General features: G+C 35.9%; 1 protein-coding gene across 1 annotated transcript; it reads left to right on the top strand.

Annotated features, from left to right (window-relative positions):
- Window positions 1–109: 109 nt before the first annotated feature.
- LOC133517752 (transmembrane protein 164-like) lies at window positions 110–16,854 on the top strand. The gene is made up of 6 exons (XM_061851147.1): window positions 110–1,366; window positions 2,262–2,444; window positions 3,457–3,573; window positions 3,735–3,813; window positions 3,925–4,025; window positions 5,007–16,854. Exons 1-6 carry the CDS (start codon window positions 1,232–1,234, stop codon window positions 5,238–5,240), a joined length of 849 nt encoding a protein of 282 aa, XP_061707131.1. The 5' UTR covers window positions 110–1,231; the 3' UTR covers window positions 5,241–16,854.
- The last annotated feature ends 2,526 nt before the right edge of the window (window positions 16,855–19,380 follow it).

A 19,380-nucleotide genomic window follows, 5' to 3' on the forward strand; every position in this document is an offset into this window, starting at 1 on the left:
CCAACCCATTCAGTCGTCTAGCCAGAAAACTGGCAGCATTACCTCTTTGGCCTCTTTGAATGGCTTATTATCTGGCCGACGGCGCGACGTAGTTGTTAGTCGTCTGGTCATTTTGTAAAAATCTTTATGAGCCCTTTCTTTCCCCACTGTCCTTGGGTTGCGGTACCAGCGGCAAATATGTAGCAGGTCGCAAGCATGCATGTCGACACCTAATCGACACAGTAGGTGAATTTCACACAAGCGACCTTCCAGCTTCCACGGCATCAGTATCATTTATGGTTCTTGTCGGGACAGTTTCAGATTCAGTTAGGGACAAAGGCGGTACCGATCAAACCCGTAGCCCGCCTTTGGCGCTGTTAGTGCTAGCTAGCCCAGAGACGGCGGCGTCAAGCCGACGGTGTTCATTCTACTGTTTTAGGAAAAAGCTGAATTGGCTGTCGAGGTACATGTTGAGGATGGATGAGAGGGTTGTCTTGAAAGCGAGTTCTAGGGGTCATCCGATACTACTCTTTGCTCGGGGCTCTTTAAGGGTGCTGGAGATGTTTCTAGACAGGGTGAACAGATAAAACTTTATGAAGACGCTATGTGAGCTAGCACTAGCCCGACACGAAATCATATTGTATTCATATAATCCATGAGAGCACAGCACATCGTATGTACGCCGTGTGCCAGTCTAAGATATAACCAGGGGCCTTACCGCGAAAACCGAAATTTGCAAATTGCGGGGATCTTTCTCTTTCACTCTCACTAAGACGTAATTAGAGTGAAATAGAAATTGACGAGTTTCGATTTTCGCGGTCATAGCCCAGACAATACAGGGCCTGCCCAGACGGAATGATCAAGTTGGCCATTAGATCAGGAAAAAATTGGCGTCAATATCTCTGACCTTCATATTCATGCGTATATTAAACACATTTGAAACACCAATTTGAGATTTAAGCTGGCAACGGCCAAACTGTATTTGATTTGGTGGTCTGTTTTTATTCCTTCAAATTATTCATGGTCAGTGTGTATCTCTCTATTAATTTACTTTTATGATATGGCAACTCTCACAAAACCCTGTGTCAGCTGTCATCGCGGGAATTGATTGAATCGTTGAATTATTTACAGACAGACTACTCATATTTTATCGAAACACAAATTTCGTTACAGGAAATGTGTAAAAAAAATTGAACATTGTATTTGTTAATTTATATTTAAAAACAGTATTATAAATTCGTAATATTTAACGATGTTTGAGTGGGCCTATAGTGGTGCTAACAGAGCTGTTCCCCGAAATGTGGGGCCCGAGTGCGCATATTTTTTATCGTATAATAGGCAAATAATTGAAACAATTATAGTTACTGCACTGTGCTCATACATTTTAGTAAGTATCAATAACTTAAACTTGTAACTTAATTAAGCTACGAGTGTCTTTTTCTCTTTTAATTTAATTAAAATTAGTACCATTCATTATAGATCTAAGTAATGAAACTAATACCTCTGTAACTTAATAAACATATCTGCGTCTGTAGATATGTTTTAAAATTTGTAAGGATGTAAAGAAATGTTACCTTACATAATTGCCTTTTTAATCCATCATATAAAAAATAATGATTATTAAATAACATAAAAACTTAACAATTTGCAGGTTGGCGTATGTTTTTAAGTATCCAAAATACCTAGAGATCATATCCTAGGTTACAAAAACGATATTGAACTATTCTTTTTTTAATATTAAAAAAGTATAAATATTTGTACTACACCTTCACTCCCTTTGGTTTTAAAACTGTAAAGTGTATGTTCATTTTAGATTTTAAATGGACAAAAAATATTAAATAATTTTGTCTCTGCATCTACTTTTTTTTTATACTGTCTGTGGCAAACAAGCATACGGCCCGCCTGATGGTAAGCAGTCTCCGAATGTATGTGTGCCTATGGACACCCGTAGCCTACTTAGGAGAGGAGTTACATGCGCGTTGCCGACCCTAGCATCCCCCCCCCCCCCCGCGTTGAGCTCTGGCAACTTTACTCACTGGCAGGAACACAACACTATGAGTAGGGTCTAGTGTTATTGTGGCTGTGGTTTTCTGTAAGGTGGAGGTACTTCCCCAGTTGGGCTCCGCTCTAGATCTGGAGTGTCATCTGCTGTGCTGTGCCCTTACCACACAAAGCGAGATCACATTCACAATGCCCAAAACCTCTGTTTTGGACATAGTTTATGGACATACCCGGGTCAGGGTTCAAGTATCTACTTACTTCAACTCCAGGTTATATTTCAGGTAAAAACTTATCCAAAACTGGTTTTACCACATGAAGAAACTTATATTAAAAGTGACAGGGGAGGCAAGAGATTGCTAGTCATTCTTTTGGCCTTACTGTGGGGAATGGAGATTGGATTTAAATTTGCATCTCGCACTGTAATATATTTGCTGAATCCATGTCATGTTACAACATTAATGCAAGTAAGTATGCAATCAGCCACCACAATATCCCACTCATATATGTGATTTTATCACTCCCATAATTCAAAAATGAAATATTGCACCCGAAGTGTAGTATTATTGAATAACATACTAAACATTTACTAAATAATTAGAAGCTTAGTTATAACATACATTAAGCAAGAATAAAAAAAGAACTCAATCATAGTAAAAACTTTAAGATTTCCTTAAAAATTACTAAATTAGACCAGTGCTAGCAGCACCAGTGCAGCGGGACCATTCGTGGCTTATATGTTATGTTTTGTTACCTGTTGTTTTTCTCTTTTATTTTGCCACGAATAAACACTCCCTACTCTACTCTCTATATTAAGGATCATTAAGTTGTATGTTTGAATGTGGTGCCATAAGCAATGACTTAGACTGTTTGTTGTTGTAATTTACATTTCAAATTGGCTTAAATACATAAATACAATGCATGTTTTCCTCCTTCCAAACATTTAAGGAATGTGATATGGATATCTTCAGGTCAGGGGTTTCCATTTAGGTTAAAATGCTTGGTTTGCATACAAAGCCATTACTCTGTAAGTACCTAATCACAACATTGGGGCTTGTATGGGTTAAACACATTATGATTACATTTGATAAGCACAGATTTGTCACAATAGAATGATTACACTCCTGACACTGACCTTGGGATCTAGGAAATTAATAACAGTTATGGGAATATTATAATTCAAGAAAAACTCATAACCTTAATGATTTCAGAAGAATATTGCTGAATTACTATAAATAAAGATTTTGAAGTACCTTTTGTGTTCTCATTTTAAAGTCAGACCAAGACAAGTCTGCAACAATTAATAGCACTTGCAGTGCAAGTATTATTTTAAACATCAATCTTCTTCGAAATTATGACGTATAATTAACACTTTCACTGCGTATGCTATCAAAATCGTTACAGACTTATCTTGGTCTAACTATAGAATATTTTAAAAATTTAATTTTGAATAGATAATAAAATACGATTTTTTTACAGATATATCTGTTGGCAGCACCACCCAGCAGGACAGTAACTGCAGTTTTTCGCATACACTTAAACTTGTTAAATGGGCCTCTATTAGCTTTTTTATTTCCTGAAACAGCATCCCGTCAGGTAAATATGTGTAACTCAAGAATATTAAAAACATATGCATTTCAATTATAACCGGCACTTGCGTATTACTAGTTTTCTTCTTAGTGTCTGCCAGCAATAGGCCCTGCCGTGCCAATCCTACCAAAGTACTAAAATTAATAATGAATGTGTATTCATCATAGATCCCCGCTGAGGCTGCCCTGTACTGGATACAACACGGCATGATGTGCGTGATACCATACTATCTATTAAGAATTGGAGGTACGTATTTTATTTTCGCGTTTACCATAATAAATTTTAATTATAAAAATCTTATAATTAAATCTTATAATAACATTGCATCAATGATAGATTAATTAAATTAATTTTCAGGTGTGTACAATGTAGAGCCACTTGGTGATTTCAATTGGGCAATTGTTAGTTACTGCCTTAATCTGTTGTATCACTTCATAATTCTACAAGCTATAGCAATAGTAAGTATATAACGCCACGACTATTTTATATAAAAAGCAATAGTAAACTTTATATGAATGTATTAAGGTTTATTTTACTGTAACCTTTTTCGGCTATGGCTGACTGGCAGTCAAATGGTCGAAAAGTATGAGAGCCAAATAAGTTCCCAGCATTGTATATCTAAAAAAGCGGCCAAGTGCGAGTCGGACTCGCCCATGAAGGGTTCCGTACCATTTATGACGTATTAAAAAAACTACTTATTAGATCTCGTTCAAACCAATTTTCGGTGAAAGTTTGCATGGGAATGTATATCATATATTTTTTTTACATTTTTCATTCTGTTATTTTAGAAGTTACGGGGGGGGGGGGGGGGACACACCTTTTACCACTTTGGAAGTGTCTCTCGTGCAAACTATTCAGTTTAGAAAAAAATGATATTAGAAACCTCAATATCATTTTTAAAGACCTATCCATAGATACCCCACACGTATGGGTTTGATGAAAAAAGATTTTTTGAGTTTCAGTTCTAAGTATGGGGAACCCCCAAAATTTATTGTTTTTTTTTCTATTTTTGTGTAAACATCATAATGCGGTTTATAGAATACATCTACTTACCAAGTTTGAACAGTATAGCTTTTATAGTTTCGGAAAAAAGTGGCTGTGACAGAATCGGACAGACAGACGGACATGACGAATCTATAAGGGTTCCGTTTTTTGCCATTTGGCTACGGAACCCTAAAAAGTGTAACTATTTATATTGTTTTCTAGATAATGTTGACGTGATGATGTTTTCCTGTTATCCACATTTTCATTGGTCACGTCTCCTTCCAGCTGAGATTGGTTGATGTCTAGAGTATGTGCGGAAAGAGAAGAGTCGTGGAATATATGGGGCCCAATACATTCCTTAGACTTCGACTCTTCTCATTCCGAACAGACTATAAACGTTCCCGCGAGAAAAAGGAAAGATTTGATCAACTTTGTGATTTTTGAATTATTTGCAGCCGGCTCAAGTGAACCTGAACCACATGATCTGCCCGGCGCTCCTGGACCCGTTCGACGGGCCGTGGTACCGCGTGGCCGCCGTGCTCCACCAGGCCGTGCTCTGCCCCCTCCTCTGCAAGGCCTACTGCCTCGTCGCTGACTTTTGTCTCACCAAGTTCCCGCCCACGAAGGTCAAACAGCAACTCAAAGACTTACTCCAGGACAGAAAGACAGACGACATAAAAGACTTGTAGGTGCGTGTCAAATTCTTTTTGTGACGTTCTTAAGAAAAAGGTACCACGTTGTCGGTTTTCGATAAAGACGATCTCTAACGGAGGCAATCATGTTAGTAAAAATGCGCGGAAAAATCTACAAATGCAATTTTCAAGTGGTAATACACACAATGACAGCATGACCTTTAGAGACGAATCGTCTTATTTGCACCTTTTATTAGTTTTGCAACGCTTTAATGATATCCGTCCGTGGTACCTCTTTGTCTGAAAACGACACTTTTATGGCTGTAACCCCTTTCAGGGTAGCTAGAATCTCTGTGAAATTGCCTAATGTAGTACCTAAAGAACAATATTTCATCGCGTCCATTTCGTTTGGGTGATTATTGTTGATAATAAGCTAAATAATTAATAGATCATGATCTCTTATAATAGGGAGGCCAACGGATGGGACTGAATGCTTTATCGCTGACGCAGCGACAAGCTTTATCGCTGTTCTTGGTGTGGTATTATTCGAGTAATCAACAAAATAGACGTTCGTCATTTTTTAAAGCAATCTTTTCCTCATCAAGTACCGACATTGTGCGATAAAGGCGATATGAACAAAATTGTTAATTAATCGAGAGTCAATAGGTAGAAACCCAATGCCCAAAGAGCAAAGGTTTTTATGAGTCTAGTTTTCAATTTTTTAATATCGCCGTTTTTATTAGTAAATGGTAGTTGCCTCTTTCACCCGAGGAGGCGTTATATGTAAAGGTTTTTCAGCCTTTGTAGTCGGCAGACGGTGACTGGCAGTTATTAAATGATTTAAATTTGGAACTGGCGGTCGCTGTCGGATGGAAAAGGATATGCGGGCCGGCATTCCAGAAGGAAGAGGCAGCCATCAAGGCTAGCCGAATTGTAACGTAGCTATATGTTGAAAATAAAGATATAAACTACAACGAATGTGTGTCATCCTCCCTGTTAGGTCGATATCTTTTACAGTACACACAATGTACCTACTTCATTACTTACGAAGAAAAAAAAAACTAATAATATACATAATTCATCCGCGAGTTCGTATATTGTTGACTTAAAGGCATGAAAGGCCCTGATCCTTTTGGCATACAGCCACGATTAAAAATAGTATACAAGCTAATTGTTATTTGTGTGAATCAACTTTTTTTGTGTTATCCTATCCCGTTGTCCACGGGACAATACTGGCACAGATTGTTCGAAGAGATGTTGTATGACGATTTACTTACATGCTCAGTGGATGGCCTGTTACACAATTTCTACCACAATAATGCATGTTTGATTACATTAAAATACCATAAAATCAGGATTTCAAGAATGGTGGTCCAAGGGACAAAACAAACTAAACATGACACTAAAAAGTTGATCCACCCATTTGTTTTACAAGGGGGCAAAGTTTTCGTTTAACCCCTCGTGCTAATATTAATACCGACTTTACCCGACCAATAGAAAGATTCTAAAATTAATAAAAGCGGAATCTCGAGCGTTGCGAGAGTTTCAAGCCACAATGGTTAAACAAAATTTGCTACGGAGTGAAACACAACCAATTTCGCCACGGCAACACAAGTAAAATACTATGTCTAAAACGTTAAGAAACAAATCCAAGTCAAAAGTTATTATTGATTATATATAGTGATTGCTTCTTCTTCTTGATTTTTTATTGGCAGGCCCCGAAATAGGCTACAAAACAATTAGATATACTGATAAATGACGTGTCAATTTTTAAGTGCAAGTTTATAAGACATAAAGTAAATTCAGCATAGAAATCTTAATGCTGCTGCATTCTCAGATATTTTATCCTGGGAACAACGGAATTGCTTGTCGTTGTATGCGATTCAGGACTATAAAAATCGTGATTGTGCTAGTTTCTTCAACTTGGCCTCTAGTTTTGTAAACCGACTATAAATCTAGCTTGTGTAGGTAGGTATTATTTTGTTACGTGTTGAAGTTTGTACTACCAGTTAATGTAAGTCAAATTATACTTAGTAATGTTTTGAACTTATGAGCTCGGACGAAATTAACTGAGTGGATAGTTATATCTGATTGCATTAATGTACAGCCATCTGCAATAATATCTGACTTTGTCGTTATGAGTCGATAAACGTATAGGTTTAGAAGGGGGTTAGGTTTTAAAGCAGTCACATCATCGTATGCAGATGAAAAACAGACTTCATAAGATTTGGCTCAGATTTGGTTAGTAATAGTGTAACAGTATTGACTTGCCTAAAATAAGTTTCATTCGGTAGGTACCGTACCTACACGGTGTTTTCATAGCTCCCGGTCAATACAAATAGAATACTTGTACTTGTATATAGGTACGTAGTCCAACGGACGTAATGATAACTCCGTTTATAATATAATCTACTTACCTATTATTTTTACGTCACGATATTTTCATTTTCAGCACTCACCTAAGCTTTATAGATTAATAATTTGGATCAAAACCTAAAGCAAGGATCAGGCCCAGATGGTCTTGAAATGTTTAGACAGGGCTGGGATATTATTGTGAATGACTGTACCCTCAAGTTCCTTTAGACTGTATTTCGACCCAAGCTGTGCGAGGTAGCTGAGCGGTGTGAGAATGCGTAGCGAGGCTGTGTAGCGGGCTCTTTTCAAATAAGCAGGCGGGGTGCGGTGAAGCGAGAGCGGACTTTTTTTAGAGACGTCGGATTTCGACACTGCGGCAGTATTGTAGCGCGATATTACTGCATTTCTGCCACAAATGTCAAAAATCCCAGCACCGGCATTACTGCAGAAAATTATATGAAATTTGAAGTTTCCTGCAGTAAAGTCGCGCTGCAATACTACTGCAGTCGACTGCATTACTGCAGAAAATGTCAAGATGTCAATTTGTAGAGAAATTTAAATAAAATTTGACGTTTTCTGCAGTAATGTCGCGCTGCAATACTGCTGCTGTCGACTGCAGAAATATTGCAGCATGACATTACTACCGATGGCATTACTAACGTCAAAAACGATGTTGCTGCCCGGCTGCACTAGTGTCAAGGTGCAATACAAGTTCAAATGTCAACTTTAATGTTTTAAAGCTACTACCCCGCAACACATTCATCGCAACACGTTCCTCGCTCACCTTCTCACTTGTTTTGTATGTACAAAAAACTTCGCTCCGCTAAGCTGTTTCCACTAGAGCTGAGCTGAGCTGAGGTAAATTAAGCGTTTCTATTGGTTCACACACAGCTCTCGCTTCGCATCCTCGCACATCTTTGGTGGAAACGCACCAACCAGAACAAATATCTGGATCCTACCTTGTACAGCCTGATGTACAAGCTAAGGAAGAGCTGTACAGGCTGAGGTGAGACGAAGTGACAAGGAGGCTGTTTAGAGTCTGGCTAAAGAAAGTTGAACCCATGAGTTAACATTATCGTTGCGGCAATTAATTTAACTTAATTACTAGTTAAAATGTCTTCCGACCCAAATGTCGCATCGATCTTGTTAAATTACGCGGTAGTATACGAGTTGTCAGTAAACGAGTAGAGAAACCTACTCGCATTTATGACATAGTCGTAAGTAAATTCGTTAGTCTGACTCTAATATCGTTAACAGAATATGTTAGCTCCAATACAAAGGAACTCAATGTAGAAATTTACTTAAGCAAATGGAACATAAACTAAGGTTCCGTAATTGTATGTTATAGAAATCATTATCTTTATGCGTTCTTCATTTTTGGTAATGTAATATTTAGTAATAATATGCTGAATCAACGTTTTTGTCAGCAAAATTGGACCTACTAAAATTATTCGGTTTTATGTAATATTTTTTCTTATTATATAAAAACAGATAAACAAGCTACGTAATGCAATATTTATATTTATTTATTTAAACTTTATTGCACAAAATATATACAACAATGTACAAATGGCGGACTTAATGCCAAATGGCATTCTCTACCAGTCAACCATAGGGCCAAACAGAGATACCTAGAATTGGTGCAGAGAAAAAAAAAATCGATTGAATAAAAAAAAAGCAAACCATACTTATAAACTACATAAATAAATAATAACAATAAACTACCACATATTTATAGAAAACATACTATAAATATAATAATGATGGATATTATTCGAGCTCTTGTTTTAGCAAACGCTTATGTAACATCCGCTTGAAAGAAAACTTACTTGGAGCTTGTCTAATATTTAGAGGGATTTTTTTATCATGATTTGATATTTTATAACTTGTTTAACCCAGTGACCCAGAGGACAAAGCTGTCCCACACTTTTGTATGAAAATAAGGGTTCGTCCACTGGGTCACCCAATTTTTTAAATAAACATTAGACATATTTTTATTTCTGCCGGATCTGGCATATAGTTATATTAAGGATCTTGACTCATTTTGACCATGTTACAAAAGTGAAACTAATAATGATTAAGGACAATTCTTGCAAAAGACAATAAAAGTTGATTCACTAATAGATACATAAATGTTTCACGTTAGGTATAATATATTATGTTCGATTCTAACAATTGTCCATATATGAGCCTATTCCTCTTTTCATACAAATGTACGCTTTCGTAAAAACTAGTGCCTGTGCAAATCTTGGGATTAGTTACCGAGCAGATCCCAGGCTTCCCAAAATGCTGGAACAACGCCAGGAAGGTAATGATTTAATGTTGAAACATTTAGTATATACAACTACGGAAACCTTAGGTACCTTTACATAAACCTAAAATGCACTTGATTATGATTACATAGTTTTTGAACACTTACTTGACTTCACAAAAAATACTCTGTAGATTACATATTTTCAAACACTAGCTTTCTTATAATACCTAGGCCTGAAATATACCAATAAGTACCTACATAATAAATAATCGCCTAAAATAACTATTTAAAGCGATCAAATGTATTTGATATTATGCTTTTTGCATATAAAACTTAGGATAGAAAATTGCGGTGTGACATCCAGTGTTGGCCGATCGGTTGTGTAGTAATCTGATTTACGTTAGGCTTAGTATGCCGTTTATATAAGTAGAGGTCATACCGCTATAAAATACCTATATGGTACTATAACTGCGCTGGAGGAAGATCAGTACCAAGGCATCCTCCCCCTTTAACAAAGTGCAACTTAGTGTGGATATTAGCAGTCTTTATTACGTATGCGTCTGATATGACGCTCGGCCAACACTGCTGATTATCAGTATCAATTTTAAATAAAACGGTATTTTACGCAACAATCATGCCAACTAACTAACATCTTATCTAGTCATAGCGATTCTGAGAACAATTAACCATATTAAGATATGTATTTGTTTGAATAAAAGTAGTTTGACAGAAAATTTGAAAGATTTTAGATTTATTTATATAATTGTATTGAGTATTATATATACATTTTTTTTTTTTTAATTCCGCTACCTAAAGGTTGTCTGGAAGAGATCGCTTTTTAGCGATAAGACCGCCTGTTGTTTACCTCTTCTTTATGTGTTGTATTATTTGTACTGTTTCTGTATTGAGGTGTGCAATAAAGTATATTTGTATTGTATTGTATTGTACATTGCGGGTAATATAGTCATAAGTCGCCATCCAGGCTAGTTATAGCCAGCCGATCGCCCCAGTCATGTGGAATTGATGTAGCGATCTTCTGGGTCGCCTTGGTAACGTCGCTTTGCTCAACAATTGAAAAATCTGATGTTTTAATACTTTTTTGAGTAAAGGCTATGCTATGCTATAAAATGCATAGAGGCAGATCGAGAAAAATAAATATGGAGTTAGGTTAGGACAAGTCGTGGAGTTTTTGCTCTAGAAGGGAGCAAAAAAAAATAAGAATCGACAAAAAGAATTAGTCAATTATTGCGCCTTTTGATGGATTTTGATAGTAGAGCACTATTATCAAAATCCAGAAATTAGTCGGATTGGTCATTCACCGCTAAGTTACGATCGTAGCGCTGTGGCGTAACCGTAAACATAGGATTTTGATTAATCAAAATTGCTTCGTAGGACAAAAGCAAATCGACAAAGTGTCGTGATTAGCGCTGAATGGGATAAGGTGGTCTTCACATTAACGTGGGATCAGACGGTTCATTTTCGTGTTTCATTATTCATCTTTCACTCAAAGTGACACGGCTGAATACAAAATGAACCAAAAGTGAAAAATGAATTCATTAGTGAAACAATCCAACAGTGTTGGATATTTTCATTCGGCATCTTTCACTCGCACTCCGAATGAACAAAAAATTAACAGTGAACGTTCAGTGAATTTTGCACAAGTGGTATGAGCAAAATATTCTATTATTTTAGAAGCATTTTAAAAATCAACCACAAAATTGATGAGTATAAAGACAGAACACTCCAGGCAAATTCTATAAAATCTCTAATTAGTGATTTAATACTAGAGTTTAGCGAAGAAGATATTAAACATAAAATAAAGGCGATACGGACCCGATATAATGGAATTGACCAAAATAGGTCAATCTATTAAAAGCGGTTGCTCTTCCGACGATGTCTATGTACCGACTTTGCACTGGTTTAAACATGCAGAATATTTAGTCAGTGTGTGCATCCTACGGAAAAGCACTTCGAATCTTGTAAGTACATATCTAATTTCCATATTTTTTATCAAACAAATACCTATGTAACAAAGGGTGATTATAGCCAATCATCAAAATATTTTCATTCGGTTTTGTTAATTCTAGCTCTTAAGAGGCCGTTATCGATTTTAGTCGCAAAATTATTTTTTTTAAAACAGACTCACTTGATTAGTAATGATTTTTTTTCTGATGGATGTTTAGGTAAACGCGCGTAAAGCAGTGATTTTGTCGATCTTATTTGTAAATTTCGTAAAGTTTGGACTGCTAAAAATGGTAATGGTAAACTACATTTTTGTTATCATAAATTTGAAGTAGTGTAAATTAAAGTTAGACGAAATCAATTTACTCCAGAAATTACTTCAATATAAGTGAAAATTTCTCTGAAAATCGACTTAATTTCAACGTACTCGTAATTTTGATATTTAAACAATCTACAACTTTTGCTGAATTTGTTCTTATACATCATTTTGTATAATTTACTACAATAATTTGTTGATGAATTTTTAAAAACTGTCCCTTCTCATCACATATTACCAGGGACGCACGCTTGCGACCTCATTATTAAAAGGCAAGATGAAAAAATGTGCTAATAGAAACCAATACTTGTTATTTAGATATAACGTAACAAAAGGTGTACAATTTCAACGACTAAATCTTTCAATTTTACAATTTTGCTCTAAAATCATTACCGGGCTCTTAACATAGGTATCTACTCTTCTTATCATGTTCCATTATTTATTAAATGATCACAAATAAAGCTCTTTTCTTAGACGCACAACTTTATTCGACGCCATAGTGAAAGAAAAGAGAAAATGAATAATTTTACCAGCGGCCGTGTGAACATGAAATGAATTCACTCAAGTGTACATTCATTCGAGTGACTGCCTGGGCTATAACCGCGAAAATCGAAGTTCGTCAATTGCGGGCATTTTTCTCTGTCACTCTAATAACGTCTTAGTGAGAGTAAAAGAGAAAGATCCCCGCAATTTCGGGTTTCGCGGTAGGCTCTCTGATCCCACCTTTATATACGGATCCGCACGCCGCGCGCCGCTACGCTGTGCATGCGAGCGGGACATCGTTAATATCGTTATATACGTTCATAGCGCTGTCACATTCACACGCCGGAGCTGCGTGCGGATCCGCATTAGTGTGATATCCGTGTATGTGAAGGAGTTTTTAATTGTCAAACGAAATCTTTCTTTACCCTAATAAGATCCGGATGTGTACCTACTACCTACGCTACTTGGTCTCTCTCCTGGATAAAATTTAAAAGAAAAAATATACCTTTTTCGAAGTATTGTGGTAAAAACTATATTTTCCAGTGCGTCATTATGTTTTGACGGTAATAAATGTTAGGTAGGTAATTTACCTATACATATATCTATGTGCTTTCACCAAAGATTCCTATTGAATCATTTTATTTTTTAACCATGAAAAATAATCAATCAGAGATGTACCTAATGATACAAACATAAGGTATGTCAAATTGCTAAAAAAAAATTTCCGTCGGTTAATTTCTGTTGTCTGTAACATAAATGTTAAATAAAAATCGCAGACATTACCAAATAATGTAGGTAGGTACCTACCTTATTTATAGCATGTAAGTAGTTTATATTTCAATAATGGATTTTTATATCCAATGGAACATAAAACAACTGAAGCGTATAGATATTAAACTGCAACCTTCAAAGCATTTCATACAACAATGTGCTCTGCAAACTACCATTATGGTCGGTTCTCTGTAAAAAGGCCAGCCAATGTCATCCGTAATAAAATAATTATTTTCATGGGATTTCACTCACCTGGCTCACTTAGCCTCGTAAGGCCCAAGGTCCTACCTATAGGACTTATTTAGTTCGATGAAATTTAAATCATATTCAATTAGGACAGAGTTGCATTTGTTTTGTTTCGTAAAATTTTCAAACAAAATAAAATCTACTGTATTCCGTGCACTATAGGTTCAAATTCCAGTGGCAAATTTTGGATTTTTCATTTCTATGGCTGGGCCTTAAGAGGTTAGAGCCACATGCCATATTCCTACCATAATTTTAAACGCTTGAGTTATCTTTAGATAATGCTACCTTTATTACCCATATGTAGGATGTATACTGTACCTACTTATATTGCCACTTTGCATTCAATGTGTTTAAAAACGTATTCATTCCACAGATTTAATTTTAATAGGTATGTTATAATATAGTGTTTTATGAAGTCAGAGCGATTTCGCGATTTTGAATCTCGAACCTTCTTGTAAGTAATTTCATAACCATAAGGGTTAAAAACTCGATTTGGATTTGTACATGTCATACTTGTATAGGTACGCGGGGACTTACGAATCTATGCCGTTATCCCCTTGCTCAGGGACAGTCTAATTTGTATTTATGAAACGGAAGAGAATGAGAATAGATTACTTACTGGCTTTAAAGTGGTAGTCAGAATGTTTGTTGAAAAGGAAATTGTGTGTTAGACGTACACCACATAGAGCTCAATTATATATCAGAAATTTAACATCGGAATTCTGTGGTCACGGTATAAATTCAGATTCAAATTGTCTGTGGCACCAGTTTTTTCATGTGGACATAAGTTTTTTGTCATTTTTTTTATTTTTGATATAAGCTTTTATCGCTGACTGTACTTTTCTTTCAACGGGCAACTAATACGCATCTAGACAATTCTAACAAACCCAAACACAACTAGGTTGCGTTGTTTTATCACAGAGTTCCTATGGCCACCCCCTGAGTCCATCATCAGTTCAGCTCAATGGTCCCATAATATTGCATTGACACCCAACTTACATATGCATGTGATACCTATTTCAGCTTAATCGAATAATGGGAAGTGGGTATAATTCAGTTTGCAAAATTAGACCCGGACAAACGTTAGGCACAAACAAGTTAAATAAAAGCTTGTAAAATCAGTAATTCAGCTCGCAGGTCCGCCTTATACTGAATATTACGTGGTGTTTTATTTTATTGATTTTCCATATTATTGTGATTATGTACCTAAATATAAATCTTTTACCTACCTTACTAAATAGCGTCGACGAAAAGAAATAGCAAGTACCTTGACACTATACAATTTTAACACTGATTTAAAAGGCAGAATAGAACATAGATCGGATCTAGATCTGGTTGTGTAGAAAATTAGGGCAAATACCTAGTGTACAGATAAGTAATGGTTGCGGAAAATTATGAAAAAAGTTGGTTTTGAATTTAGTATATCTAGGTTTAAAGTGACTAGTGCGGCCATAGCGTGGGCGGAGGCAAACACGCAATTAATGTTCCGTATATTAAATCCCAAGTAGCAATACTATTCTTTTTTTTAAGTTTAATGGTAGAGGATGATTAATGGTCATACTCTGCAAGGTGAATGTATAGGTTCCGAAAATGCGATAAAAATGTTGGGTGTCGTATTTTAAGAAAAGGTAAACTCATTATTAGTCATTATCTACAAATTTTTCGCATTATGGAAATTTGGTTTCACAGTAAAAATTGTTGAGTATTTAAGACCTACTTACCCTAAAAATGCCTCAGGTATACCTACTATTAGGTAACACCAAAATATACATTTTGGTTTCATATCCATAAACTTGATAAGTACGAGAAAACTCAATGACGTCTCAACCAGCAGGCGCATCAAATTGTAAGTACCTGTATTTAGGGGGTTATTACATCTATCCTTTTTCAGAACACTTTCTGCTTAGAGGAATTGAGGATGGTGTTTCCCTGTCCCTCTTAGCAGCAAGATAGCAAATCAGAAAGTGTCCAGCGGTTTCCCTTTTGAGTACTCGTCGTATGGGACACCAAATAAAAAGTACTTCCGAAAAAAAGTGTTTTTATGGCGTCGTATCTGAGGTCTGGGTTATTCCCACTAGTTACCACTAAGTTGTTACCAGTGGTAACTACTGGGATTTTTTTTCCCAGTAGTTACCACTGGTAAAAGGTGGGAATTTTTTTCCCAGTAGTTACCACCAAAATGTTGTTAGAGTTCAATACTAATAAAAACAGTAGTAATAGTATAGTATAAATAATAATGAGTGCCTTAATAAATAATTAGTATTTCAGTTAACTGCTTTAAAAGTGATGAAAAATATTACAACAACTGCAAGTGCATGAAATTAAAAGTTAAAGAGAAATTAACATTTGGTTGAAATTTATCTTATTAATTGTAAGTTGAATTCATTGCAGACGTTATCTATGAAACCTAGATCTTTTGTTAACGGCGCTTACGTCGCACTGCGTAGCGCAGCGTTGTTTTTGGCGTAAGCGCCATCGACAATAAGATCCGTTTAAATAAATAAAGTTACAACTATACAAACGAACAAACAAATCAGTCAAAGACTGACTATTTTTGATCATTTTTAAGGCAGTTTACTGAAACAGTAATCGACTTATAATTAGAGTAATAACTTATAATTAATTCAACTTTTAATTAATTATTGATTAAAGCACTCTATATTTATACTGTTTTTGTTAGTATTAAACGCTAACTAAATTTTGGTGGTAACTACTGGGAAAAAAATCCCAGCTTGTACCAGTGGTAACTACTGGGAAAAAAATCCCAGTAGTTACCACCAAACCAAGTTCGTGGTAACTAGTGGGATTTTTTTCCAAGTAGTTACGAGTGGTAAAAGGTGGGAAATAAAATCCCAGTAGTTACCACTCGTAACAACTTGGTGGTAACTAGTGTGATATAACCCGCGAGGTCTTTGTCTCAAGTGTGGCGTGGCGCTTTGACTTCATTTATTAACGCATATTAATTACTACTCAGGGAATTTATTATTCCGGCGATCGTAACGTCATACAACCACAAATGGTACAGAGTTCAATAAAGTGAGTGCATTTAGTACAACAATTTGGTGTTTTGGGGAAACGCCGCTTTTTTATATTAGCCGTATTGTTGTTTTTTATATTGTTTACTCTGCTCATGTATACTCAGCCAAAAGATCTAGTAATGCTACTAACACGACCACATGTGGCCGCCGCGTAATTCTTGTGAGCCTGTGATTGAACGAAATAAAATAATCTACCTAGTTGTCATAAGAATTCACTGGTTTGTTAAATAAAGTATTGACTAAAAACGGCATTTTTATTTTAATAAACCTAAGACGCACGATGGCACGATCATAGTACAAAGAGTGGGGAAGCAGGTTATCTTCATACAAACGCACCGCGCGCGGCATGTTGGTTTTCGATAAGGTTGATTTCAAATTGAAGCTACACCTTTTACCCTTTGAGTACGGAACCCTAAAAAGTATCTCTTGAAAAAATAGTAAAAAATTTAGTTAAAAACTTTCAGAAAAATTAAAAAAATACGTGCAAGATTGCGACAGTTATCAAATTTATATATTTCATGTAGAATTTAATAATGTTTAACATGTATTTTTTTCGAAAATTAAAATCGGATTTGTGAAAAACTCGAATTTGTACTTTAGCTGTAATAAAATAAAAATATTTTTTCTTTTTTTTGTATATTTTTTAAACCTGAAGCATTTCAGGCTTAATTTTTAGTGAAAGCGAAATATCCAGTTCCAGTATCAGGTTAATAATCCAGTAAAATGAAATTAATTTTTTCGCTAAGGGCAGTTTGGCCATGCTTGCCATGTGAAGAGGTAACACACAGACAAGACACACTTTTGCATTTATAATATTAGTATGAATATGGATTATTAATATTATACTCTTTCGACTTCACCTGAAGTGCATGCTGTCTTGCTCGCTACCGCATAGCGCTGTCTCAGCCACACACCGGAGCGCCGTGCGGATCCGTAGCAGCGTGATATCCGCGTATATCTTAGTCAGACCAAAATAAGTTGGCAGCGATTTTTATAGTCCAGACAACGCAAGTGTTATTTTAAACGTCAGACATCTATGAAATTATGAGGTTTATTTAACACTTGCACAGGCTGGGCTATCAAGTGTTGCCAACTTAGCTGTGGTCTGCCTATCTTTACATAGATGATAGAAAGAGAACGCTGAACCTAAGGAAACGACCAGTTGTCGTATATATTGAGAATAGATGATGCGCACTTCCGGACTCGTTATAATAAAGCCAATTGTTATTAGGTCAATTTACTTATTTTTCTTTATAAATGTCATATACTAAGAAAAAGTGACCAAGGCCTCCAGTGCCTCAGATTGGAATCGAACCAGCGTCCTCTGCTATCGCGGCAGGTGCCTGAGCCACTCGGCCACCGGGGTCACGGCATATTTTCTGAAAGTAATTTAATTTATTCTAATACTATAAATTACAAACTGTTTAAAAATTGTCATTTTTTTAAATATGATATAGGAGGCAAACGAGCAGACTATCACCTGATGGTAAGCGAGTATCGCCGCCCATGGACATCCGCAACACCAGAGGGGTTGTAAGTGCGTTGCCGACCTTTAAGATACGCTCTTTTCTTGAAAGTCTTATCGGTCCGGAAATACCACAGGCGATAGTTCATTCCACAGTTTAGCTATGCGAGGCGATTTATTACCTACTCTACTATGCAATTCATGGGCTAGTAATAAGCATATTGTATTAAGTCCCTAGTTTAACTTTGACTGACCGTGACTGATGAATTGATGATGTTCCATTAACCCGATGTATCCCTGTCTGTATCTAGTCTCAACCTACTGAAAATAACTACCCTATACTACAGATGTGAAAATTGCAGAAAGGTTTCATAAAGTTAAGAAAGTTCTTGGTTCGTTCTTACAAGAAATAAGCAATTGGTCGAAAAAAACGACAGCATACTTAACGAACCTAAAAACTAATCTTGGGTAAAAAAAAACTGCCATGTTCTTTGCTTGAATGATCATTATATTGCACAAAATCATCAGGTACTAATCATAAAACCAACTTGTAATATTCTCAATCTGTCAACTTTAGGACCATGCAGTAAAAGTGTGCATCATACATTAACCAAAAGAAAATAAATAATAACTTAAGTCTATAATCGCATATATACACGGTGTAACACGAGGAACCCAAAAGATTTTAACCACGCATTTCTAAAGCCAAAAGAAGGAAAACATGTTATAAGAGTTTAGGGTCAATTTCGCCAATTTTTTTTGTTTGTATGATTTTTTCCGTTTCATTTTTAAAGTATTAGTACATAAAAATCAAATGTTTTGCAAAGTGATATTGACACTTTTTTACGTCTAGCATCTATCAATGAGGATATTTTAGACTACGTGCTATAGTAGCAACAACGCCATCAACAACGCGGTTAGGATTAAGTACCTAACAACAAAAATAAGTTTATTTTTCAATTGGCGTTAACTCTAGATAAGCATAGAAAACTACTACTACTATTGATTGATTAATCTTTCGGGTTTCTCATGAGCACGTTGTATACTACTACGATATCGCAAATAAATCCTAACAATATCTTGGATAATATTCACACTCATATAAAGTAATAAGATTATAAATTTAAATAGATGCCTTATACAAAGGTAAAACCATACTGACGAACCATACTGGTCTATCTTAGAGAGCTCAGGACCGCTTCGTCCACAATCCTATTTCACCACCTATTTAAATCGTCCACAATGCCATGTCGTCAGCATACAATTGGGCCCAGCATACAACGAACAGTGGACCATATGACGTGACG

Source organism: Cydia pomonella, chromosome 5, assembly GCF_033807575.1.
Source record: "Cydia pomonella isolate Wapato2018A chromosome 5, ilCydPomo1, whole genome shotgun sequence".
Taxonomy (NCBI): Eukaryota; Metazoa; Arthropoda; class Insecta; order Lepidoptera; family Tortricidae; genus Cydia; species Cydia pomonella.